General features: G+C 48.3%; 1 protein-coding gene across 2 annotated transcripts in view; it reads right to left on the reverse strand.

The window, feature by feature from the left end:
- Positions 1–5,540: 5,540 nt before the first annotated feature.
- IDS (iduronate 2-sulfatase) overlaps positions 5,541–27,148 on the reverse strand; it is a 47,997-nt gene continuing 26,389 nt past the window's right edge. Inside the window, exons 1-9 of one of the 2 annotated variants that reach the window (XM_075941082.1) lie at positions 21,846–22,013; positions 20,639–20,775; positions 19,199–19,376; positions 17,133–17,221; positions 13,773–13,973; positions 11,732–11,902; positions 10,750–10,876; positions 7,874–8,047; positions 5,541–6,169 (exon numbers count right to left, since the gene is read on the reverse strand). In XM_075941082.1, coding sequence (XP_075797197.1) covers positions 5,667–6,169; positions 7,874–8,047; positions 10,750–10,876; positions 11,732–11,902; positions 13,773–13,973; positions 17,133–17,221; positions 19,199–19,376; positions 20,639–20,775; positions 21,846–21,957 — 1,692 coding nt within the window. In that variant the 5' untranslated portion in view covers positions 21,958–22,013 and the 3' untranslated portion in view covers positions 5,541–5,666. Of the gene's footprint in view, positions 6,170–7,873; positions 8,048–10,749; positions 10,877–11,731; positions 11,903–13,772; positions 13,974–17,132; positions 17,222–19,198; positions 19,377–20,638; positions 20,776–21,845; positions 22,014–27,148 lie in introns of those variants that run through there. The other variant, XM_075941083.1, reaches the window with a different exon arrangement.

Raw genomic sequence — 27,148 nt, forward strand, 5'->3', positions numbered from 1 at the left:
TCAGCTTTCCTTCATAGCTCATGTTTTCTAGACTTTAATAATTTTTGTTTCTCTTCTCTGGACCTTCTCTAATTTCTCCACGTCTTTCTTGAAATGTGGTGCCCAGAACTAGACACACTATCCAATTGTGCCTAATCAGTGCAGAGTAGAACTGAAGAATGACTTCTCGTGTCTTGCTCACAATACTCCTTTTAATGCATCCCAGAATCATATCTGCTTTTTTGCAACAGTGTCACACTATTGCCTCATATTTAGCTTGTGGTCCACTATGACCCCTAGATCCTTTCTGCAGTACTCCTTCCTAGACAGTCACTTCCCATTCTGTATGCGTGAAACTGATGGTTCCTTCCTAAGTGCAGTACTTTGCATTTGTCCTTATTCAGCTTCATCCTATTTACCTCAAACCATTTCTCCAGTTTGTCCAGATCAGTTTGAATTATGACCCTATCCTCCAAAGCATTTGCAACCCCTCCCAGCTTGGTATCATCTGCAAACTTAATAAGTGTACTTTCTCTGCCCTCATCTAAATCATTGATGACGATATTGGACAGAAGCAGTCCCAAAACAGACCCCTGTGGAACCCCACTTGTTATGCCTTTCTAGCAGGACTGTTAACCATTAATAACTACTCTCTGAGAATCGTTATCCAGCCAGTTATTAGGGGCAGATGAGGATTTTGCGGGGCCCAGAGCAGCACAATTTTGAGGTGCCCCCCCTTTTACGTGGCGCATGCGCAGTGGCACCACGGCGCATGTGCGGGGGTTATTGAAGCGCGGGGCCCGGGGTGGCCGCCCCGCTTGCCCTGCCCTATATCCGCCACTGCACCTTATTGTAGCCCCATCTAAGTTGTATTTGCCTAGTTTATTGATAGGAAGGTCAAGTGAGACTATATCAAATGCCTTACTAAAGTCCAGGTATACCACATCCACCACTTCTCCCTTATCCACAAGACTTGTCCTGTATTTTCAGCTCCAGTGCTCCCCCTGCTGGTCAGTGGCAGTCAGCGTGGCCACAGCTTCCTGTTTGTGGCTGCCAGGTGAATGCAGCAGGCTGTGGCCAGCAGGTGGCGCTCTCAGGCAGGGTGCAGAGGCTAGTAGGAGGAGAGGCAGCTTGTGTGACACAGAGGGGTAAGGACAGAGGTGGGCAAATACCAGCCCTGCGGTCTTAATCCGGTCTGCCAGGGTTAGCCCCTGGCGGGCTCTCACACCGCCATATTTACCTGCACTTCCGCAGGTACGGGGAATCGCAGCTCCCATTGGTTGCAGATCACCATCCCCAGCCAATAGGAGCTGCAGTCTCCTGTACCTGCAGAGGTGAAGGTCAATATAGCAGCAGTGGCCAACCAGGGGCTAACCCTAGTGAACCACCACCATGTTATTGCCCACCCTGGGTAAGGGTATGGGGATGAATGAGGTGGGGGGTCATTCATCCCCAAGTGCACCCTACAGCAGGGTTTCCAAAGGTGGCAGGTCTGGCAGCCCTTTCAGGCTGTGGGATTGAACCCACAATTCCCAGCACTTGCTGCAGGACTTGAAATCTTGATCCCCGGTGGCCGCTCCCACGCTGAATTCCCGGCACCCCTCGGCTGAATTCCTGGCACCCCTGATCCATGGGGCACCCCCTGACTTTCCAGTACCACACAAGCTGAAGCCCTGATCCTCAGCACCCCTCTCCCCTTCGAGTAGCAGCCCCAATCCCTGGCGTACCCCTCTCCACGGGGAGCAGCCCCAATCCCCCACACTCTCCTCCCCCAAAGGCTGAAGCCACAAGCCCTGGAAACCCCTGCAGGGCTGAAAGCAGGAGACAAGGGGCCGAAGTCCCAATCCCCACTCAGCCAACCCTGAAGCCAGGAACACCAGGGCTCAATCCTGGCAGGGGCGGCCCGTGAGCATAGGCAGACTCTGTGGTCGCCTAGAGCGCTGCCTTCAACGGGGCGCCCGACGATGACGTCACCAGGTGCCCGGGGCACCCCATTATCACGTCAGTCCATTGACGGCCGTGCAGGCGGGGGTGCCGATCACACGTTCCGCCTGGGGCACCAGCTGCCGCAGCCGGCCTCAAGCCGCTCCTGAATCCTGGATCCCCGGCGCTCCCCATGCAGCAGAAGCCCCCAAACCCATGGAGAGAGCTGAGGTGGGCTGGGGATGTTGCTCCCCCAACACAAACTTCGGTGGAAGTGCAGGGCAGTCCCAGGGACAGACCCTCTTCCTCCCCCCCCCCCCCCCCCCATCCTGCCAGTTTAGAGACGGGAAGCTGTAGCAGGGCAGGGCAGGGCAGCTGCTCCTCTGGCTGGGGCCATGGCTCAGAAAGCCGGGCTGTTCCCTCCTCTCCTGCCACTGCTGCTGGTGCCGGGGTTGAAGCTGCCCCGCACCTCCCAGCCCACTTTGTTCACAGAGCTGGAAAGAGCTACAGGGGTGGGGGACCCAGCTCCATGGCTGGTCGAGCCCTCAGAGAACAAGGGGAGCCCAAATCCCTCCTGGCGCACAGACTCTAGGCAGAGCCGGCCCAAGCTACAGGCTGACCGGGCTAGCGCCCGGGGTGCCCCGTTGTAGGGGGCACCGTGAGGGGCTGCCGGACTGGGTGGGGGCGGGGTTGCGTATGCGCTGGGAGCCCAGGGGCGGCGCTGCGCTCCCGGGGCCCGGGGCGCACGAATGGCTCAGGCCGGCCCTGACTCTAAGTATCCATTCTGTGAATCCTGAGGTATTCTCCTGTCTACACACAGCCCCCAGCTCCCTCGGCCACACACAGCCCTTAGCTACCCTCTCCCTGCCCCTGAGCAACCCCGTGGCCACACGCAGTCGCTAACAGCTCCCTCTGATGGGGTAAACACAAACATTATTGAGTTTTCTTCTGAACCATGGGCTACGCAGTGGGGATTTCTGTATCAATGATTGAGAAGCCTCGTCCTAGTGAAAAGCGTGTAGGGCTTTGCGCAGAGAGTGCCAGTACAAATTCTGGTGGCACTAAACGGGCTGGGAAAAACAACGTATGGTGAAAATGGCAAGTCAAACTAGGGGAAGGCTCTTTGGGTTTTGTTTGTGGTGCTCACATCGTTCATAACTGCTGCAAACAGCAGCTGACTGTCTTCCAATTGTTTTGGAGTGCTTTGCTGTGCAAGTGTATAAGCACTTTCATATTTACACCATGCTGAAGAATTGAAAGACTTCTGCCAATTTGTCGACATTGAGGATTTTACATTGCTAGGGTAAGGCAGGGTACGATTCCCTCCTCTGGGATCAGCATTAGACAGCATGGTGTTGATTTACGACGGGCACAAGGCTTATTTTCTCACTCTAGACTCATGCCCAACACTGTTCAAGAAAGTCTTCGGTGACCCTTGCACAAAACTGGGCCTTGCTTTGGCTAGTGAGCAACAGCCACCTTTCCGAAGATGGTAGAGACAATCAAGAAAAACGACTCTTCGGTGACAGAAGTGGCATTGCATGTTCGTCCCCTTCAAAATAATTCAACGTGAGGCTCAGAGAAAGAGTTGTGACATCGAAGACTCTGCTGTAGGCTTTGGTGGAGGGTGAGGAAATTAAGGAACGGGAATTGTACAAGGCAGTCGAGAATTTTTATTCAACATCTCTGAAGCACTTTGAACACTGGAAACCTGCCTTTGAGTGCACAGACAACGTAAGTGGTTCTTGTTGAGAAGGATGCTGATGTGGTTTTGCCTTTGCCACACAAGAATTCCCACCCTAGATGAAATGAGAATAGATGGGAACCAATTTTTTAACAAAGGGACAAACACAAACCCAATAATATCCTGTCACGTGTCCGACCGGAACACTCAGGAAACCCCCATTTCTGAAAGGCGGTGGAACATTTTTGAAGAGATGGACAATAGGGCAGCAGAATACTCAGATCTGGCAAAAGCCGGTGAGTTTAGTTCTTGTTTGCCGAGCACCGCAGCCCCCTGGAATGTATCATTTCGGTAATTAATGCCGTTTGGTCATCTAAAAAAAAATCACATCTGTGTTTCTCCCATGAAAGTTGTTTTGTTTGTGTGAGTGAATTTTGCCCTCCACGGTACTACATTTTATTATAAGTTGCTAAAAAGCAAGTGAATCCTTGGAAAAATTGCTTCATGTGACAAATACAGTCCACAAGAAGCGTCTCACTGAGGAGGACAGCAAGATGAGGACACAGCAGGTGCTTCTAAACAGCAGTAACCACTTACTTGGAAATATCTATTTTCAATGTTTTACCCATCGTTAGTTACTAGAGGATTTACCCGGTGCTCCTCAGGTCCCTGTGGGGATCAGGGTAGGAAGTGGGGAATGTAGCATTCAGAGCAGGGGGCGGGGAGGTGTGGGGGGGAATTCAGGGGAGGGGTTGGGGTTGCAGGGCAGGGGACTCAAGGCAGAGGGTGCGGGGGTGCAAGATGTGTGGGGGCTGATGGCCAAGAATGGGGGTGCAGGAGTCAAGGCAAGAGGTAGGGGTTCTGGGCATGGGGTGGGAAATGGGGTGTGCAGGAATCAGGATGGGAAGCTCCAGGAAGGGGGCTCAGAGCAGGGGGATGTGAAGTGGGGGGGTTACCAGGGCTGCCCGTTATGGTGAGGGTGATGCTCCTCCAGCTTGTAGCTCCTTTGTCAATGTGGGGGGGGGGGGGGGCACGGTGGCTCATCTCTGGGCATTTGCAACCCTCCCCAGTCAGCAGTTATTGGAGAGGGGCTGTCTGTCTCCTCTGGCTCTGGCCAGCCACCCTGCCCCGCTCCCCCACCCCCACGCTGGCTGGTGGCAGGGGAATGGCCAGCATGCCTTCCCCCCAGCAACTCCTTGGGGAGCAGAGTCCCCCCTCCTCTACTACCATTGGGGGATGGGGTTGCACTGTCCAGCCCCAGGGGGGGTCCCAAGCGTGCCACAGCTCTGGGGCCGGCGGCTGGCAGGGCTGGTGGCTGTTACCATTTAGGTCAGGGGTGGGCAAATACTGGCTCACAGGCCAGATTCAGTCTGCCAGGGCGAGCCCCGAGCCGATGCCCTCGCCCTATTTTCCTCTGCCTTAGCAGGTTCCAGGGATCACAGTTCCCAGCGGCCCCGGATCACCGTTCCTGGCTAAGGGGAGCTGCGATTGTCCATGCCTGCGGAGGCGCAGGTAAATATAGCGACAGCGGCCCACCAGGGGCTAGCCCTGGGGAACTGCCGCCGTTTATTGCCCACCCTCGCTCTAGGAGGGGCTTGTGAACAAACAGACTCACAGACGGATGGACAGACAGATGCACATTTCTAAAATACAGAGACAGATAACAATGCAGCGTGTCTTTTAATGGGGGCTCAGTGAACTTAATGCTATTTGGAATGTTTGCGGCGCATAGCTCTGATTGATTGCCTCTGAGCTCACTTAAATCAGCAATTTTACCAGGCGTCCCGTATTTGGCACAGGGAAATATGGTCACCCTAGTGTTAAGGACCATGCTGAGAAGCCTTGTATGAAAGGCACTACAGGTGTGCATGCTCATAGATGCTGTGTGTTGCTCCAACGCACAGGAAATCGGTCCACTAAAGCCCGCAACACACTGTAACAAGACGGAAACCAATTTTTGTACAAAGAGGGTTTTAATTCAGCCCGTTGCTTTGTGCAAAACACACAGTTTACACACAAATAAAAAAGGAAAGTGTCATATTACTTCAGCATCCAGAGTGCACGCCCCGCACGCACCCCCCTAACGCCTGAGGAACCTAAGAAATTTTTTGACCAGGTCCCCATGCAAACTACTGTTATAGATGTTATGATCCTCATTGGGATCACTTCCTACCATGTACAGCTCTCCAGCATGAACATCCTGCAAATCAGCACTAAAGTTACTGGGATTAAACCCAACCCACACAGTATAGCGATAGTCAACAGTGCGCATGGAATACCCCATGATTTTTATGTCTTTCAGCTCTGGTTTATCCGAGTCCCACTGGGGAGTGTCTGCAGGCCGTGGATACTGGCTGAAAGCTATTGGCTCCTCATAGTCATCTTCAAGGTCATAGTCACTGTCATAGGCAGTAGCGTAGACATCCTCGTCAGTGGCGTTAAAATGCCGGACAACACTCGGCCCCTCGGTGCAGAGCGCAACATGAAATGAAGCGTCAGGGCATGCTGGAGGAACCCACAGGCCTGCAAGTTCAGCCAGTGTTGAGAAGACAGACACAAGCTCAACCATTTTTTTGGCTTTTCCTAGAAAAAGCATCAAAATACAAGTTAGGGAATAGCACAGCTCACAAGCCCATTTCGGAAGGAACAATCCATTTCACACATACTCAATGGGAAGTGACTATCTAGGAAGGAGCACTACAGAAAGTTATCGAGGGGTCACAGTGGACCACAAGCTAAATAGGAGTCAACAGTGTGACACCGTTGCCAAAAAAAAAGCAAACATGATTCTGGGAGGCATTAACAGGAGTGTTGTGAGCAAGACACGAGACGTCATTCTTCCGCTCTACTCTGCGCTGCTTAGGCCTCAGTTGGAATATTGTGTCCAGTTCTGGGCACCACATTTCAAGAAAGATGTGGAGAAATTAGAAAGGGTCCAGAGAAAACCAACAAAAATGATTAAAGACCTAAAAACCATGACATATGAGGGAAGACTGAAGGAATTGGACTTGTTTAGTTTGGAAAATCTCTCCAGGGTGGCTGCCCAAGTGCTCAGCTTACAGAGAACATTGGTCCTCAGTCTGCCCTAAGTTCAGCATGTCCATGCTCTGTCCCCTAAAATAGAGAGGGGACATGATAGCAGCTTTCAAGTATCTAAAAGGGCATTACAAGGAGAGAGAGAAAAATTGTTCTCCTTGGCCTCTGAGGATCGGACAAGAAACAATGGGCTTAAATAGCAGCAAGGGAGGTTTAGGATGGACATTAGGAAAAACTTCCTACCTGTCAGGGTGATTAAACACTGGAATAAATTGCCTGGGGAGGATGTGCAATCTCTACCATTGCAGATATTTAAGAGCAGGTTAGATAAACATCAGGGATGATCTAGGATGACTTGATGACCTCTTGATGTCTCTTCCCATTCTAGTATTCTATGATACAGGCTGACCTTTTGAGACGCTGGCTAGAGGAGCTCTTTATCAGCTGCATTTTGCCTTTGTTTTGTAGGGCAACAATGCTGAGGCTATTTAAGAAGGCGTGGCTGCTAGCTCACAGGACATCTGGCCATGTACGCGCTTATACCAAACTCAGCACCACGAAGAGAAGACTAGCTCTTCCCACATCTGTTCCTCCACTATTCTAACTGAGCCTTGAGAAGTATCTCCTCTTTTCAGAAGTCATCCTTCAAAAATAAGAAAATAACAAAATCACCAAATCAACTGCTTCATTGTGGCAACTTTTGCCAAAACATTACTTTTGGTGCCACCCTTGTATCTCTCATATCAGCTGCTGCAGACGTATTGTCAGTGCATCCTCTGGTGCATGGGGACAGAGCATGGACATGAACTGAGGACCAATGTTCTCTGTAACGTGAGTGCTTGGGTAGACACCCTGGAGAGATTCAAATGCTGCCCAGCTGATTAGCAGAATGCCCACAGCCTCTAACCTGCATATCAACTGGTGGTGCACATCCACGTGCCTCAGTGCACATAAAATTCATTCCACACATGGATGGAAATAATTAGAAGGAACGTTGTTGAGGCTTGACCATAGCACAAACTTTCCCATTCACTGAGCTGAAAGACTAAATGTCAACCTCTGCTGTCCAGTATTGTAAGTTGGAAAGCTGCAAAAACATTTTGACTTCAGTGCTCAGACGTAAGCCCAGTGCCAACAACGGGAAGCTGCTGCTTAGAAGCTTCCATCCCTGTCTGCCGACAGCAAGCATAATTATTCGGTTAAGATATGGGATAGCAACTGCATTTGCTTATGCAAGTGCCGAAAACGTACCTGGAGCTACAAAGTCCGAAACATGAGTGAAGGGGTCAAGGTAGGGAAAGAGTCTCTCTCCTGGACGAGCAAAGGAAGACGTCTTCCCTGGTACGTAGAACATCAGTGGGACGCGGGTGGCGACATCAAAATTGCTGTATTTCGCCCATTCTCCATGTTCACCCAGAGACCATCCTAGAGGATACAGAACATCGTCTCAAGCAAGTACTAGATGACTATCTTAGTGATCAGTTCTGTTATGGACAGCCAGCAGCCAGACTCGCCCGCTTCCAACAGCAGTGACACCAGATCTCTTGGTCCTTCAGGCACTATTCAATTATTGACTTTATTCCTTTCCCAGCTTCGCCCACCTCCCCCCATTTCCCAGTTAGAGCCAGCATTCATGCCACTCAGTCAAAGAAGCGAACAGAATGCTGGGACTTATTAAGAAATGGATAGAAAATATCGTCCTGTCTCTATATAAATCCATGGTACACCCACGTCTCAAATACTGCATGCCGATGTGGTCTCCCCATAACAGAAAAAGATATTTTGACATTGGAAAAGGTTCGGAAAGGGCAATAAAAACGATCAGGGGTATGGAACAGCTTCCATATGAGAAGAGATTAATAAGACTGGGGCTTTTCAGCTTGGAAAAGAGATGACGAAGGGGAGAGGGATATGACTGAGTTCTATAAAATCATGACCAGTATGGAGAAAGTAAATAAGGAAATGCTATTTACTCCTTCTCATAACACAAGAAGTAGGGGGTCATTCACATGAAATTAATAGGCAACAGGTTTAAAAATAAACTAAAAGAAGTTTTTCTTCACACAAAACGCACTGTTAACCTGTGGAACTCCTTGCCAAAGGACGTTCCAAGGCCAAGACTATAATAGGGTTCAAGAAAGAATTAGATAAATTCACATAGGGAAGGTCCATCAATGGCTATGTGGCAGGAGTGGCAGGGACTATGTCCCTAGCCTCTGGTTTTCAGAAGTGGGGAATGGGCAACAGGAGAAGGATCACATGATTCCCTGTTCTGTTCATTCTCTCTGGGAGGCACCTGACACTGGCCACTGTAAAAAGAGACGATACTGTGCTAGATGGACCTTTGGTCTGACGCAGTACTGTATGGCCATTCTTATGCTGCATTTTTAAGAACGTAAAGGAGGAATTGGGGGTGTCATCTTGCATGTATACCTCTCCAGATCAATTCCTCAAAGCATTCATGCGAGATGTTCATCGCTGCCAGCTCCGCAATATCCCAGTTATTCTGTCAGGGTGCGTCTACACAGCACCCTAAACTCAAAGTAAGGTATGCAATTTGTACTACTCAAATTGCATATCTTATTTTGATTGTATTTCAAAATAGCTTATTTCAAAATCTGGCACATCTACACCGTGCCAAATTTCGAAATATCCCTTAACCCTCACGGAAGAAGGGTTACAGGGATGCCGCAACAGCGCGCCTGTTATTTCGAAAAATATTTCAAAATAACGGGCACCTTTCAAAGATGCAAAGTAGCTATTTTGAGACACCTCCGGTATCCCGAAATAGCCCCGCTGTCTAGACATACCCTTCCCGGCACATCTCTTGAAGCAAGGCGGCCAAATCAGGATGCTTTCCCGAAGGAACCAAGGTGAGAACAAAACTCTTCGCAAGCTTGCCCAATCATGCCCCAATCCTCTAAGAAGGAGTGGATGGCTAGTGTGCCACTCTTCCCTGGTCTATTCGCCCCCAGCCTCACCGAGGAGGGCGTGGGGGGAGGCGCAAGCGGGCTCTAAAAAACACCAACTTCAAAGGTCAGTGTTTTGAGTCACCATTTTGTGATCACTCATCAAACTGAGGCCCTGGGCAAGGTTAGTGACACAGAGCAGGGGAGAAAGAACGGAGTCTACATAAGAATGACTCCAACTCGCATCTCCAAATAAGGAAGCATGTACAATCCAGCGATATTAATATGAAACACTATTAATGCTTCTCATCTCTAATTCTTTACCTAGTTAAGCAGCTAAGGTGTTCTCCTAAGGGCGGGGGACCTGGGAATAGGTCATCTTGCCTACTACTAGAGCCTGCCAGGGACACATTAGGTTGGACATGAAGAAAAGCTTCCTAACTGTCAGGCTGGTTAGACACTGGAATAAATTGCCTAAGGAGGTTGTGGAATCTCCATCACTGGAGATATTTAAGAGCAGGTTGAATAGACACCTATCAGGGATGATCTAGATGGTGCTTGGTCCTGTTGTGGGGCGGGGGACTGGACTCGATGACCTCTCGAGGTCCCTTCCAGTTCAAGTGTTCTATGATTCCATGTTTCATACGAACAGTTAAGTAGGTCTCAATCTCCCTAAATACTTGAGGCATCCCCTGCCACACACACTCACACACCCACTCCCACAAGCCTTCCTAGCAGGTCCCTGCAGCACCGATTGTAGCTGGCTTGCTGAAGAGTTGTTTCAGACACGTCACAACTGCAAGTGCACGAAGTTGCATTGGATCAGTAAAGGAGAAAAGTCTGCCGCCCACTTCAGCAGACGGTGCTTCTGCAGATTGGGAAGGGGAAGCTACCCCCAGGCAGCGCAGGAATCACTCCCTGGAGCAGAAAGAGCTTGAAAACACTGCAGGCTCAGCTACTGTCCTTTGAGAGGACTCACCTCGCAGTAGCAAACCCTCCATATGACTAGGGAGAGAACGGCCTGCAGGGAAAAGAAGATGTGCACCCATAGAAGCATGTGTTAGAAGATCTGTGCATGAACTAGAGGCTAACAAGGCAGATACATGGGGCATATCCACACAAGGCAAACATGAACGTGATTTATATGGCGCAGGCTTCATTTCCGTGGCTCAGAAGAGAGCTGTTTGCATGTAGCCAGGGACATTTCTGATTGCTTACCATGATCAGCCGTAAACATCACAATTGTGTTATTCGAGAGCCCAGCATCATCCAAGGCGTTCAGTAGCAAGCCAACCTGCGTATCCAGGTAAGAAACTGCAGCAAAATAGCTCTGACGAATCTGCCGCTACAAGTTATTCCAAAAAGGGAGAGAGTCAATTCAATTGTGCAGACCCTTCCTAGCTCCGCGCGACGGAAAGGGCCTGCAGCGTTTTCATGGGCAAGTGTCTGCAAATAATTCCTGCCTCAAATGAAACGTAACAGAAGGAACAACTAGGAGACCCCATTATTCCCTGCAAGTTCTTTCAAGCAAGCAGTCCTGAGCCAGCTGAGGCTGGTCCTGTGGAGCCCCAGCCAACACTTTGGTGCTCTGGTAATGCCACATGAGAGTCGGGTTTTCCCAAGGAGGCACGTGAAATGAGGGCCCTGAAGAAGAAGGGCTAGTGAAGACAGACGGATTCCTCCGGCGTGGTGTCCACGTTCCTGGAACACACGCCCAGCCCAGAACTAAGACCGGGGCAAGCGTATTACACGCTGCCCCCCAGACTCACCCTAAGCCCACTCCCTGCTTGCCTGACCCACCTCCCGATTCGGATCCAACACAGGCTGGCCTGGTAGCTGTGAAGCAGGGCACGCAAGCTCCCCAGCACGTCATGGCTGCACACGCCTTGAAATGCCTCCTTGTGAGTGACAACAGCCTTGTGCTACCTTGCACTGAGCGGAAATCTAGGGAAGTCTCATTTCAAAGCAACACTGACTAGGGATGCGAACGGTTAACCAGTAAGCCTCACTCAGGCGAGGCTTACTGATTCAGTTAACCGGTGATGGCTGCAGCAGCTCCTATTCCAGCCCTGCAGGGCCCACCGTGGGCAAGGGCGCTCCAGCCTCTGGATTACCCACCCCTGGTAAGTCAGCTAACCAGTTAAACATAAAGTTTAACCAGTTAACTAAACAAACGGAATTTTACATCCCTACTGCTTACCTGGAAGTCTTCTGGAATTGGTCCATAAGGAAAGCTGATGTTTAACGCCTGGACGTCTTCCCGTTGTCGGATATCCGTCCAGGGGTTATACGCCACAGTGGGCAGTTCTGCAGGCACCTGAGGGTCTGGGGCTAGTGTGATGTTTTCCATCGGGTACAGCTTGAGAAACTCCTTCGCAATACAACACAAACACGTATTACAATCTCAATGCAGCAAAGACGGAGCTTTGCAGTTATTAGGCAGTAAAGCCGGGTTCTTCACACACATCTGCGAAGGGCACCTGAGAATGTCAAACAGCTGCAGAGGTGTTTCAGTACAGACTGCACTGCTGTCTTGTAATGGTCCCCACATGACTGCGGCGTTATATGTCAATCCTACTTTTCCTATGATTTCTATAACCATGCATCCACCTTTATTTTGCCTATCTAGCATTCATTTACCGCATTGAGAATCGACATTCTAGCATTCATTTACCGCACTGAGAATCGACTATAAAACAGAACAAAGGAAAACCAAGGATTTGTTTCTCTTCTGGCTTCTTTAGGATTTATTTTTAAAAGGCATGAAAGGTTTATTCCTCTGAGAAGTGGTTTGTTTGTTGGCTTAACCTGTGGACATTCAGGTCTTGTCTCTCCTGCTTTTCTTGGAAGGCTACAGGTGCCCATACAACTAGCTGGATTATGGCAGATTTGCCATGCGCATGAAACCCAATTAGTTAAAGGGGGATGGTGTGATTTTTACTCCTTTTATACAGAACTCTGGTTTTCCTAATACTCCCTAACTCAGAATCCCTGAGGAAAGGTGAGTAAAAAGGATACCTTTGCTCAAGATTCAACCCTTTGCCTATCAATTAAGGGCTGAGGAAGCTCAGAATCTGAGACATCCAGCAAAACAAGATTTGCTATTTCAAAGGCTAAAAAAAAAGGAAAAAGTTCCCCCTTCCTCTCCAAGGCCGTCTTTATACAACACAGAGCAGCAACCATTTCCCCTTCTGTGCCCTCCACCTTCAGCTTACCTTTAGGAAAATAACACCGCCAGAGTAAGGGGTACGCAGTGGTAGCCGATTCAGATATTTTGGTAAGCTCGAACCTTACTCATGCTTTTAACACAGAACTTCTATTCAGGAGACTTGCACAAGATAATGTTGTGCCAAGTTTTTGTGTATGGTGCCTAGCTTGGGCTCATGGTACAGACTACTCATCTCCAATATGGTAGAGACCTACCACAAGTATCAAAAAGTGAAGGCTTTTCAGAGACAGAGAACCCAATCCTGCTCCCTCAGCAACTGGTGAATCTTTGGCCATTGACATAAACGGGGAGGAAGATCACGCTACAAATCATTTAGGGCCTCTTTCTGCCACTCTCCGACAAAGTATACCTCACTGCACAATAACGTTTAGTGTGCATAACTCACTGAGGGCTCCTCTAGACTACGGGGGTTTCTCGAAAGGAGATATGCAAATGTGCTGATAATTTGCATATCTTCTTCCGATCGCATTTTCAAAAGCGGGTCTTTCGAAAGTGGAAGTAGCCTGGATGTGGATTTTTCGGGGGAAAAAAACCTTTTTCGAAAAAAAATGCTCTTCCTACAAAAAGGAGGTTTACGTGGTTTTTCAAAAAAGAGGTTTGGTCCAGGAAAAAATGTGTCCAGACTACTTTCACTTTCGGAAGACCTGCTTTCGAAAACGTGATCAGAAAAAGATATGCAAATTAGCGTATCTCCTTTCTAAAAAACATAGTCTAGACGTGCTCTGAGACAGGGTGGAAGAAGTGGGCTTTTAGCGTGGCATGTAGTGTTAACACATTAAAACTTTTTAAAAGAATAGATACTTTGACCCCTGAGTAACTTTTCTGTCCAGGCTGCTACGAGTACATCTCACCATTTCAATGCCAGGATATTCTTCATCTTGCTTTACCGCAACGATAAAAGATACTGGGGAAAGTACCTTTTAAAAGGTGAATGCTGGTCATTGAATAATTTTGCTTGAGGTTTCATTCATCATAACACCCAAGGACATGGTTTTACTCCAGCCTTCCTTACCTGCGGATACCTCAGGGGGATGTGTGGTTTGTGATAACCGACAGCCAGGAAGAATTTACGGTTCTTTATTTTCATGAGGTTCAGCAAGCGTATGGCTTCCTTGGTGCTCTGTATATCTGGCAAGGTACCCAAAGGCACTTCAGTCACATCGACAGGGCAAACCAGGTTGGCATGAAGCTCTCCATCTTTTCCTTTACACGTCTTTGAGGAAATATAGAGGAAAAAATTGCATTACTTTAATTCTACCACAGTAAGAACACGCACGGCCCATAAGCTTCCAGAGCAATTCATGGCAGACTCTACTCAGAGGGATCACTCAGCCCACAACACAGACTGTGAATTTAAAGCCTGATCTGGAAATTAGCAGCTCACGTCAGTGCTGGAGAAGGTTTGCGATGTCCTAGGTAAGCTGGTCAAACCACAGAGGAAAACACAGCGCCACTTTCTGAAAAAACAGGCAGCATTGGTTTGTCTCCAACAAGACGCAGAATCCTAGCTCTACGGTTGGCTTGAGGGCGTGACGGCACACCGAGCTCCCGAACCCAGGAAACCGTGGCTCTCTGGCTCCTTGGTGAGGGGTTAAAAATCGGTTACAGTATTTTTTCCCTGTAGCCCCAAGGGCTCATGGGAAGCTTTCTTGGAAGCAGCTACCTGACCCGCTAGTTTCTGGGTATGTGCTGATATTTTGTCACTGGAGAAAGTCTGACTGTTGTAAGGGGTTGAGAAGGTGGCCTGAAAAGGGCCTTTGGAGCATCTGCTAAATGTGTGCTGAGACACCTCAGGTGCCTATGCAAACACTAGCTGCTACCGAAATCAGCATTTTCCACAACCACGTTATACCACGGCTCAATTTTGCCTCATCTAGGTACTTCCTAGTACCACAATACATCGAATACAGTGACTGCCTGTGACTTGGCTAAGTGCTTGACTAAGGTGCCATCTTAACATTGAATTGATTTGCATTAGGGATGTAAGCGATTAATCGACTAGTCGCTTCCCCCCCTTGCTGCCTCTATCACAAAGAGGCAGCAAGGGGGGGGTGAGGAGGGAGTGCTGGAGGGATCTGGCTTAAAAGCCGGTTCCCCCCAGCTCCAGGTCCGTGGGAGGGGGCAGGGGCAGTGTTCCACCTTTGAAATGCACAAGTGCGCCTCTGCTGGGGCTCTTGTACATTTCAACGGTGAAACGCGCTAGCCCTTATCGACTAATCGAATAGTCGATGGAAATCCCATTGACTATTTGACTAGTGAATAAATGAAAATGTAACATCCCTAGTTTGCATTCATGTGAAAAGTGCTGTGCCTTGGGGGGTGCAGTTAGCTCTGTCTGACCCCCAGGGTAAACGCGGCTAGGTGGACAGAACACCTCTGGCCGCCCCTCTGAGAGAGGCGGATTAACGACAGCAAAGGAAGCGTTGACTCAGGAAGCACCGACACTAGCCGGTTACAGCAGTGCGGCTAACGCTCTGCTGCTGTAGCACTTGCAGTGGACATAAGAGTGCAATATAGGTTGGACCCTATCCAGCATCTCGGGACCTGACTGGTCCCGGACAAGGGAGTCTGCCAGACCAGGCGAGATCTGGAGAGGAGGGGGCACCAGCCTCCCCGCTAGGCTCCTTTCCCCAGCCTCCCGGTCCTGTGAGCTGCAGCAGACCGGCCGGAGCTCCCCGGCCCGCCAGCTGTGGGGTCTGCTGCCCTGACAGCCCTATCAACTCCACAGCCCTGCAAGCCCTGGCATCCTCGCCAGCTTCCCTGACCCACCCACTGTGGGCTCTGCTGCCCCACGGGCTCTGCTGCCACGCTGACGCTGCTGGACAGCTCCGCGCCAAGCCGCCAGCAAGCTCTGCCCCGGGGCTCTCTTGTAGGGATGTTAGATAGCAGGTAATTGAACAGTCAAGTAGCCACATGAATTCTTATTGGTTACTCAACTCTTCTATAGTCCCCAGGGGCAGGGCTGGCAGCTAGTGCACTCCCAGAGCCTTCTGCCACCCCGTGCTGCTGCCTCTCTATCAGGTGGGAGGTGGTCCGCGAGGGGAGCCAGTTTAAAAACCAGCTCCCTGTGAACACCGGCTGCCTGCCATCCCTCCTCCACCTCCCACATAGCAGCCTCTGTCTGTGGTGAGCCTGGGTTTGGCGTGGACCGAGGCTGGTCCAGCAGCAGCCCCTGTCCATGGGGGGGAGTTCCCAGATCCCAGTGGACAGAAGCTGCTCCAGCCTCTGTCCACAGAGAGCTGGGATCCCTCCCACAGACAGGGGCTGCTGCTGTGAAGTCTCCCCAGCCTCCCCCCTCCCCTTGTAAGCCAGCTCTCCCCAATACTGGCTCCTGCTCCCCACCACCTTGCTGCCTCTGATACAGAGGCAGCGGGGGGGTGCCAGTAGTCAACAAGATTAACCGATAAACATAGGTTTATCGGTTAATTGTCTAGCTAACTACTCATTTACATCCTACTCTCTTATCCAGCAACATCTGTGGTCCAGCAGGACCACGGATGTTGCCAGACAAGAGAAGACAGGACCACAGAAGTTAGAGCTGTATTTACAAGTGGCACCGATTCCTTCGGACCATGTTTATTGTAATGAACATTCTGGAAAGCTGAGTAAGACAGGAAACTCTGATTTTAGCCGGATTGTCTTAATCCCTTATTTGCAGGGTCAAGATTTGTAATTTAGAACAAATTAACTTGGGATCTGCAAAGGGCCAGGCTCAAGCACAGAGGTTCTTGCAACCCATGAGTGACAGCTTACGCATAAGAATAACTGGCATCTGAAACCCACTGATGGTGTAAACAGAGCCCACGCTTTTGTGCAACCGGTGGTTTGCTGGCTGCCTGAGCAGGTTTTAAATGGCTCCATCTATTAAACCAAAAGACGCATTAATCAATTCTGCACTCGAGTGGCTTTGGGATTCTTATTGAGTCGAGTAGGTTAAAATTCAGCAAAGCCAAGTGACAGCTCTTTACCACCTAGGGAAGAGGCTGAGGTAATTTGCAAGAGATGGCAGCTATAGTTTTGAGATAAAAGATTTAATGCTGTTAATACAATTAAGTCTCTCTTCTCCCCAGTCATGCAGGCATTTACACAGGTCAATAACCCCACCAAAATCAAGGGAACTACTTATAAGCATAAGCATTTGCCTGATCCTCCCCTTAATGAGCGTAACCATTCTTCAGTACAAAGAGGCGTGTCCTTTTGGCAAGGAGGTGAAGAGGAGTGTATATTTGACTAGTGATTTTCCTCCACAGTTGTAACCATGAGGTTACACAATGATAGACATGTTTGACTCAGATTAGTAAGAGCACTAATATTTAAATCACCTTCCACCCATCTGTATTTGGGTCTACATGCAATTCAACTGCTTGTTTACCTTACTGTTTTCGTATTTTTCAGCAGAGGGATGAAAAGGTGGCATGGACCAACTGTATGGATAGTCATCACTGTGATTGGAAGAAATCCCTGGAAAGGAGAAGTAAGCAAAGATCTTATAGCTCACTCATCTAGGAAGAATTCAACTACAAGAAACACACGGTTAGTTTGTTTTGCTAACATAGAAACAGTTCCAGTAGGCCCACTAATTTTATGAGCTTATTCAGGGAACTAAGAAAGCGTTCAAGAACTGAAGGATGAAACATTAGCTCCAGCTACCAGTCCCTAAAACACAGCTGGTAGTCAGGAAAGGAAAACCTCAAGCATCTTGAACAAGGTCAGTCTGGATACAAAATAATCAGGACTAAGTGACAGCATTTATATATAAAATGAAACTGTATATAAAACTGCATATAAGTATATAAAGCTAGCAATCATTAAAAATTCTACATGTCCAGCAAACACTGTTTAGTGGTTACAAGTTTCAGCCTAAGGGTACGTCTAGACTACATGCCCCTGTCGCCAGAGGCATGTAGATTAGGCTACCAGACATAGGAAAATGAAGCGGCGATTTGTCGATTTGTCGACCACCCAGGTATGCCTCCTGGGATGAGGTATACCTGGATGGTCGACAAATACCTTTGATGTCGCCACCCGCGTGTCCAGTCTATCGCGCTGAGCCGACAAACAGCTGATCAGCTGTTTGTCGGCTCAGCGCGGCAGCCATGTAAATTTAAATGAAGCAGCGATTATTTAAATCGCTGCTTCATTTTCCTATGTCTGGTAGCCTAATCTACATGCCTCTGGCGACAGAGGCATGTAGTCTAGACGTACCCTAAGAGTGCCACCCAAAAATCTTGCATTTGTTCATATAGTATTTTCGACTCTTTAGTGTTGCTCATAGAGTGAGCTCGTTTTCTATGCAGCTTAATTTGGAAGTATTACTCAGACATACAATGCTTCTTCATCCCACAAGGTGATGTCAGACTGAAGTGTAGCGAATTGTATAATATGAAGCATGTGTAAATAAATCTAAGTTCTAGAACTGAGAGAATGACCATGCACTCTAGTTGCATCATTAGCAGTCTAGAGAAGTGTCTAAATTCTAGACAAGTTAGAGCACACCTGACATTAACTCCTATGCTCTCTTAGCCCTGATCTACGCTAGGGGATAAATTCGAATTAAGCTATGCAACTTCAGCTATGTCAATTGCATGGCTTAACTCAAAATATCTCAACTCGAATTTTGGCACTGTCCACACTGCAGGAAGTCGAAGGGAGCACACTCAGCTCCTCATATAAGCAGGACTACCGGCACTTAGTCGAATTAGTGCCCTTGCAGTTCGAATTAGAGTGTCTTCACTAGACCCGCTAACCCAAACCCTGGAAGATCGACTGCGGCTGCTTTGATCTTATCTGTAGCGTAGACATGGCCTTAGCGGTATGTGAAAATTTATAACAGATAAATTCCCATGGTTGAATGAGGCTGTATAGCAGCTGTGGCCAACCTATGCCTTGCGAGCTGCATGCGGCTCTTCCCGCCTCCCCCGGGTGCAGCTTGCAAAGCCCTGCCCCACCCCCCTACGGCTCATAAAGCCGCCCCTGTGCCCCTGAAAACGGCCCTCTCCTCCCGGCTCCCTGTGCTCACCGGGACAGGGGAGCCGTACGGCACAGTCATTAAAGATGGAGTATTAAAGATGGTGTCGGCCGGCAGAAGCCTGATGTGGCCAAAAAGCCTCTAAACCTGTATTCTTAAAGGGGCAGCCTTTTTTGGGGGAAGAGGGGAGGGAGGGTCTCAACAACGTTGCCCTGGCTCTTCCTGCTGGATCAACTGATATCTTGGCTCTTTACCCAGAATGGGTTGGCCACCCCTGCTGTATAGCTAACATCCCACCTATGTAACTCTTTAAAATGTAATGGTTTATTCACATGCAAGACAACCTAGAAGGACTTTATTCTACACCAAGAATATTTTAGGCCATTTAAATATGAAAAAATCTATCCCTAATTACATAATTAATTTGTAGCAACATGTTAAATGCAGATTTCAAATGTTATAAGCCATACCAGGGTGAAACACTTTCCCCACGGACAGGGTCGTGTAGCCATTCTCTTTGAAGTACTGGGGTATTGTGGAATAGTTTCCCGCATGTACTCTCCAGTAGGAGTGGAAATCGTAAAGCCGGGTGGTGTCGGGCCTGCGTCCCGTTAGAAAAGACACTCTGCTCGGAGCACATACGGCTTGCTAAAGCAAGAGACAGAAGATTTAATGCTTCATGGAAAGTAGAGTATGTTCAGTTTGTATCTGAAGGGCCATCAAGTGATTTTGGTGTCATAGGGCAAAATATTCAGGGGCTGGTGGGATCTAACCAACAAGCAATCTGAGCAGTCTTAGCAATAATGTGAAGAACAGATAAGTGGGAGATCTAGGTTAGAGTTTAAAGGCCTGCATGTTCTATTTCATGCTGGCAAGAGTCAGAAGTGTCGAAGCAAACGCCTCACTCAGTTTACGCGGCTAAACAGACAGTTTTATTGGCCAATAAAAGCAAAGTGAGCCAAACGTGGTCCTAGCAAAGCCGGGCCCAGTAAGGCTGGCTAATACAATCAATCCTAGTATTTTATACCCTTAACCAAACAAGTCTGACGTCAGGGCAAGAAATCAAAGAGAACTTCAAAGAGGAATTATTATCAGCAGAGAAAGAAACAGGTTTAGAGGGAGTTCGAGCTTCAGTCAAAATAGTTCATTAACACATTCCAACAGCGCATCTTTCTGGCCTCTCCCCACCTCGGTGAAGGCCAGTTCACTCCCTCTAGTATACGTGCAGACACAAGAAACTGAAATGGCTTTTGTTATACAGAATGGCTCCTAGCTAAATATGAAATGGTTTCTACAGAAGTAACTCCACTGAAGTCTCCAAAATCCCTTGTCAGATTCAAGGCCCTGGTTTCTGGCTTCCTGGTGAACACAGGGCTGTGAAAACAGATGTCTTGTGCCAGCCAGCTGTCCCAGCAAAAGGGAAGTAGTAAGATTCAGAGCTCTGAGCTTAAGAATGATGATTAGAAGTTGCCCTTACAAAGAATAATCTGGACAATATGAGGGATTTGGAATATACATGTCATGCTCATAAAAAGAGGTAGGGGAGCAAACACAGAATAAGCTTTTACAAGACTCCATTTGGGGTGGAAAGCACAGAACTGGTATCATGCAAAATTGCTTTTTTTTAATGGCATCTCATTGTTAACAGTGAAATTCACAAGCGGATGTTACACAATATTAAGAATATCACAACCTTACTGCTAATATCAGTGGGAACTTTTCTTACTCCAGAAAAAATAAACACTACCACACAGTTTAGCACAGTTGTCCCTTTACTACCTGATTATTTTAAAATACAAGTAGCTGGAAATTTTAATGGTCCTACTACAGGTAGCACTGTCTGTGCCCAAACCTTTGCTTTTTTATTTACAGAAACATCGTTTTTTTATTTTAAATTAAGCGTGACTTACTTGAGCGTATGCGTTCTGGAACACAACGCTGCGAGATGCCAGCTGATCGATGTTTGGAGATTTCACAAGACTGTCACCGTAACAGCCCAAAGCAGGACGCAGATCGTCCGCTACTATGAAGAGAACATTCATGCCATCTGCAAAGAGGACAAAGAGTTACGAGACTTTCACTTTAGCACCAATGAGTAAAAGCTAATCCGAAAACTGCATTCAGACTGGAACTGCTCTATACCTAAGTCCAACACCCTGCCTCTATTTAACACATCACGAGGAGCCATTGACATTCTTGTAAGATAACATTTTAAAGGATTAAAATTAAAAAGAAAAAATTAATAATCTAATGTAGGAATGTAAAATCCGTTTAATCAGTTAACCAGATAAATATTAGATTTATCTAACGTTTAACTGGTTAACAGATTAAGTGGGATCCGGGTGGGAGAGAGACCCATGCCGGTTGGAGCAGCCCCAAGCCAGGCCTGGCTGCCAGTTCCCAGCCTCCGCCAGAGCATCACCTGTGCACAGCATGGCGGACTCCCCTGCCTGGATGTCAGAGCAGCCCCTACCTGTGGAGCATGTGGGCTCCCCAGGGACAGCTGTTCCAGCCTCCACTAACTACCCGAACCGATAAGCTTCAGTTAACCTTTCAAATCCCTAATCCAAAGGTCCCATTCTCAACGGGCCCCAAGGAACTTGCGCAATAAACAGAATTAATCATATTAATAATGGGAGCCCCTTGGTAAAAGGCTTATTGAAACAACCTCCAAAAGAAAAGGAAAGGGGTTACAAGTTAAGCAAGTACAAAGATTTTCCAGGAGGCCTGTTGCCTGCTCCTGGATTCACAACCTACAGTGGCTTTTACACGAGTCAGTTTAAGACCCCTCCCTCCTGCGGGGCCTGGTGCCATTGCTGGAAGAGGAAAGAGCAGCTGATGAGGACAGTGGCAAAGCTGCGGGGGGGAGTCTGCCCAGGCGGGGGGACATGCTGGCGCCAGCCGGGTCTAAGCCCTGGGGGTTAGCTGGAGCGGACCATGCAGCGCCCGGCTCCCACGGGTCTGCCCACCCCAGCGCACCCCCTGGCAGCAGGGTCCCGGCGAGGAAGCAGCTGTTGCTCCAGCCCCCCTGCAGGGAGCGGGGCGTGTCCCTGCCCCCGCCCGCTGCCCCGTCCACCCTGGGCCGGGGGGGGTCTCTCCCTCCGGCCCCCGCCCCACCTCTGGCCGGGGGCAGCGGCCCGGCGCCGGCAGGCAGCAGGATCCCGGCGCAGCACAGCCCGAGCAGCCAGGGCCACGCGGCCGCGCGGCGAGCGGGGGGCGCCGCCCGCATGTCCCGGCCCGCAGCGGAGAATGGCCGGGGCGCGCGGGGCTCCCCTACCCCGGGGCGGGGAGAGAGCCGGGGGCGGGGAGCCAGGGGCGGGGCCTGGCTCTGCACGGCCCGGGCGGGGGAGGCGGCCCTGGAGCACGGGGGGGGGCTCCCCGGGAATGGGGGAGGCATTGGGGGTTTCCCAAGAATAGGGGGATGTACTGGGGGGCTCCCCGGGGATGGGGGGGCGCATTGGAGGTTTCCTGGGAATGGGGGAGGCACTGGAGGACTCCCCAGGGAAGGGGGAAACACTGGGGGGCTCCCAGAGAATGGGGGGAGGCATTAGGGCGTTTCCCAGGAATGGGGGGAGGTACTGGAGGGCTCCCTGGGAATGGGGGAAGACATTGGTGGTTTCTGGGAATGGGGAGAGGCATTGGGGGTTTCCCAAGAATAGGGGGAGGCACTGGGGGGCTCCCCAGGGATGGGGAGAGGCATTGGGGGTTTCCCAAGAATAGGGGGAGGCACTGGGGGGCTCCCCAGGGATGGGGAGAGGCATTGGGGGTTTCCCAAGAATAGGAGGAGGCACTGGGGGGCTCCCCAGGGATGGGGAGAGGCATTGGGGGTTTCCCAAGAATAGGGGGAGGCACTGGGGGGCTCCCCAGGGATGGGGGGAGGCATTGGGGGTTTCCCAAGAATAGGAGGAGGCACTGGGGGGCTCCCCAGGGATGGGGAGAGGCATTGGAGGTTTCCCAGGAATGGGGGGAGGCACCAGGCTGCTTCTCGCCTTGAGGGGAGGCTGGCTTTCCCCATTCACACGTAGGGGGGCAGGAGCGGGCTTGGCCATGTCCTGCCTGACCCTCTGGCAATGAAATGGAACACACAAGGTCCTATGATCTCTCTCTCCTCTCCCCCTTCCTCCATGAAAGGCACTTGCGGCTGCATTTCCATGATCCTCCTGAACTGGGACCAAAACGACCCTGAGTTATTGCGTGGGCCCTGCAAGCTAAAGCTGGTCTTGTGTTCTTGTCTCCACGGGCCTGCCCGATAGTGTGTGTTCCTGTGCAAAACTGCAGCCAGACAATACAGATACCACCATGGTTCATCAGCAGAGCCTGAACTCAGGGCCAGGTGCTCCACCAATACAGACAACGGCTTGAAGAAAAGGAGCAGCAGTTGGATTCCCCTTTAGAGACTATAGCATACATTGAGGCTACGTCTAGACTGGCATGATTTTCCGCAAATGCTTTTAACGGAAAAAATTTTCCGTTAAAAGCATTTGCGGAAAAGAGCGTCTAGATTGGTACGGATGCTTTTCCGCAAAAGCACTTTTTGCGGAAAAGCGTCCGTGCCAATCTAGACGCGGTTTTGTGCAAGAAAGCCCCGATCGCCATTTTTGCGATCGGGCTTTTTTGCGCAAAACAATACTGCGCTGTCTACACTGGCCCTCTTGCGCAAAAGCATTTGCGCAAGAGGGCTTTTGCCCGAATGGGAGCAGCATAGCATTTCCGCAAGAACACTGACAATCTTACATGAGATCGTCAGTGTTCTTGCGGAAATTCAAGCAGCCAGTGTAGACAGCTGGCAAGTTTTTCCGCAAAAGCAGCTGCTTTTACGGAAAAACTTGCCAGTCTAGATGCAGCCTGAGAGATTAGCACATTTATGAAGTACTTACTTTTGATTTACAATCCCACTTGCAATATTTTACCGCGGGTTATCTGCTTAGATTAAGGGTGGGGAACCTTTTTGGGTCGGGGGCCACTGACCCACAGAAAAATCAGTCAGAGAAGCAAAAAACAAAAAAAAACACCACTCACCAGCGCCGGCTCCCCACTGCTGGGGGGGAGTCCCACGCTTCAGGGGCTGGATCCAGGCACACCAGGGGCTGCATCTGGCCCTGGGGCCTTCGGTTTCCCACCCCTGGCTTAGACTATTACACTCAACAAAACAACAACAGGTACTCAGAATGCAACCCACCATCAATAAATACAAATTATGTCTAACCAATCATCAGGAGGCAGCAGCAAAACCAGAGACAGTTTGGAGGTGGGTGGTAGCTTATCCTTGAGAGATCTGGATAAGTAGTTCCAGTCCAGGCCCCTTTCTGTCTCTCAAATAGACACGACCAGCCAGGTCAATTGTTTGGCTCAGCAAAACCTCCTTGCTCTTACTTTCTGCAAACTAAAAGCAGGTTTGCAGTGAGATTTCATGTTGTCTGAACACCCAGAAGTCCAGTGATGTTTGAATGGGGGTTCTGGCTCAGGTCAGTCTTTTGACAGAAAAACAGAAGGGCTTCAGGTCTACCAGCCTTCAGGGTGAGCGTGGGAAGTCTGCCTAGTAAAAGAGGTTGTAGTCATGCAACCGGAGCACCACTCCAGTGGTACATCACCACCTTCAGTTTCCTTAGGGATGGTTTTCTCCTCAGCTCCAAGGGTGACTGAAATCTACAATGTGCTCATCTTTTGGTGGAACTCCATATGCTAGGAGCATAATCCTATTAATGGCAAAGGGACAGAGACACTGCTTTGAGTTCTCTTTCCTTTACCTATCACAAGATGGCACTCTTGCCTTAAGAAGAGCTCGCTCAACATATGAATGTAGGACTTGCTGCTTGCAGGTGTGCAGAGTGGGCTTCTAAAAACTTAAGGTGCCTGATGAAGGAACTCATGGAAGACCTGGTTTAACCCCTGGCCATCATTTCTTGCTTCCTGTGGGGTTGTAGATGCTGGAGATGTAGCACACTCGCCTCCAGAGTTATTCCTCCAGCCCCCCAAGAAACAGTGTAAACTGCCTGAAAAGGTGCTATAGTGCTGGGGTTCAAGGATAGGATGTGTAAAGCAGGAGATAAAATATGGGGCTTCTAACAGAAAATCAGTGAGAGTCAGGAAGCAACAGACTGTGTCCAGGGGAATCAGCAGAAAGAGGCAAATACAGGACAAGGCCCTAGGGAAGAGTCTGGGAGGACAGAAGAGGGGTGTTTAGGAGGAATAAAAGTCTGTCTAGGGCTAGATAATCTCACTGAGAATACAGCAGAGAGAGACTGGGGAAGTGGGGAGTGTATTAGTAGACCTGAACCCTATTTATCTTTAATCGACCCATGATTCCAGGGCTCTTACAGCAACATTCTTCTGGGAGAGGGAATATTTAATGTTATTATGACAATTATTTCCTCCATGTGCAAATGACAACCTTGGGGAAGGAAGAAATCAAGTGCATTAGAATTAATATTTAGAGAAGCTGCCTTGGAGGCATATTTCATTTTAATCCTAGATTTTAAAAAATGTGCTACAGCCAGTTAACATTTACATGATATCCTTTAAATAGAAATGCACATTTCTGGGTCATTTTGAGATACATTAAGCTGACACTTGCTGGAAGTTATTGGTCAGGATTTGTGTTATATGTAGCAGTCACTATGTAAGTTTCTATCTTCAGCAGTATCCCTTAAATGCATATTTGCCATCTGTGAGCTCTGAAAAGCAGGAACTAACCTGTGTTTGTATTAGCTCGACTATTTAACCACACCTCCGTCTTTTTCTTTGTCTTGTTTTTAGGCAGTTCACATTTTATAAACAGCCGAGTTATAAAAGTTGTGATTTTGGTCAAAGAATGTAGACCCAACATTTAAAAAATGCTGATAGAGATTAAATCATTGTTGAACTAAATTGGGTTATATTTGGAGCTGTGCTCTAGCAAAGCAACCATCCAGACGTGCTGAAATCCAGAAGACAAATGGCCCAAAGAGGTCATGGGAATTCTGATCCGTTTCTAAAAAGGTCTCAGAACATTGGTACAAATGTTTGTGTTAGAACAGTAAAGTAATCCTGCATGTAGTAGGCACATGAGATTACAGGAAGAGCTAGCCCAGTGACAGATTCTGAAATATGTGGCATGATGTCTGCTTTGAATTGTGTAGGAGGTATTTTTAGATATGTGTTCTTGTACCACATGCAAGGGAATGTTATTCATTATTCATATCGCTAGCCTTGATTGTCTTTACAACAAGACTGTAAAAATGTAAACTACAGAACAATCCTGCTTTTGTAAAGGGATGGATCTGATACTCTAACAAGTGAAAAATCTCCAACTTCTATGATTTTATTTCAAGAGTGTTAAAATAAATCACCTTATTTTCATGAAATGCAAGTTCAAAAGTGTAAATGTGATTTTGAATTCAGCCTTCAAACACTAAAGCCCTGCATTCATCATAGAATTTTTGTATTAAGGACTTGTGGCATTGGATAGTAAAATCAGTGACTTCAGAGATAGATTGATAAGAAGCAGGCACATTGCCCCAACTCTGCCTCTTGTTGAATTATAAAATACTAAATATTCCCATTACTTAACCAAAATCTGTATGGAATAAGAGCCTTCAAAGTCACTTACAGACCAATTAACAACTTTTCTGGGGTTTGTTTTGGTTTGTTTGTTTGTTTGTTTGTTTTTGTTTATGCTCAGACAACCTCAAAACCAGCAAAAGGACACATTTCTTGATTCTTGAGCTATAACTGGGTGCTTTAAAAGTTGCTAGAACCATCAAAAGTTTTCTATCTAAAAGTTTTGATAGAAAAATGGCTATTTTATTGAAATGAAAATATTTACATGAAATGTCTGTTTCAACAATCCAAAAGACCAGAAAATATAGAAAACACACAACACAAACCAAGTTCCAGAAACATTCAGATAGTTAAGAAGAAAAATAATTCACCTAACTGAAATATTTCAGGTTTTGATTGTAAACAACTAAAAAAAAAAAATCAAAGAAATCGTAATGAAAACTAATTTTTTTTGTCAGGATGGGAAGCCAATTCTTAACTAGCTCTACTAGCTACCCCATGAAGCAGCAAAATAATAATACATTGAGAAACCATCCCATAATTGTGACTAACATGAACATACACATTTTCAAACCAGCCTTCTCAGTTTTTAGAAACCCTGGCTAAAGAATTCACTGTTATTCTATCATTCACTGGGATGGGTGATTAAAAAAACTACACTATTGTAATACATCTTTTTTATTTTAAATTGACTAAATATGGCTAAATTTGGCTCTATAGTGATATTACTCTTCTGTGTGTGTGTGTGTGTGTGTGTGTGCGCGCGCGCGTGCGCGTAAGCTATAGAGAGAGAGAGAGAAATGACTTTGGAATTGGCTGAATCAAAAATCAGGGAAACCTTTATACAGTGTATCCCAGATACTACAACTTTGTGAACATAA

This window comes from Pelodiscus sinensis, chromosome 13 (genome assembly GCF_049634645.1).
Source record: "Pelodiscus sinensis isolate JC-2024 chromosome 13, ASM4963464v1, whole genome shotgun sequence".
In the NCBI taxonomy this organism is placed as follows: Eukaryota; Metazoa; Chordata; order Testudines; family Trionychidae; genus Pelodiscus; species Pelodiscus sinensis.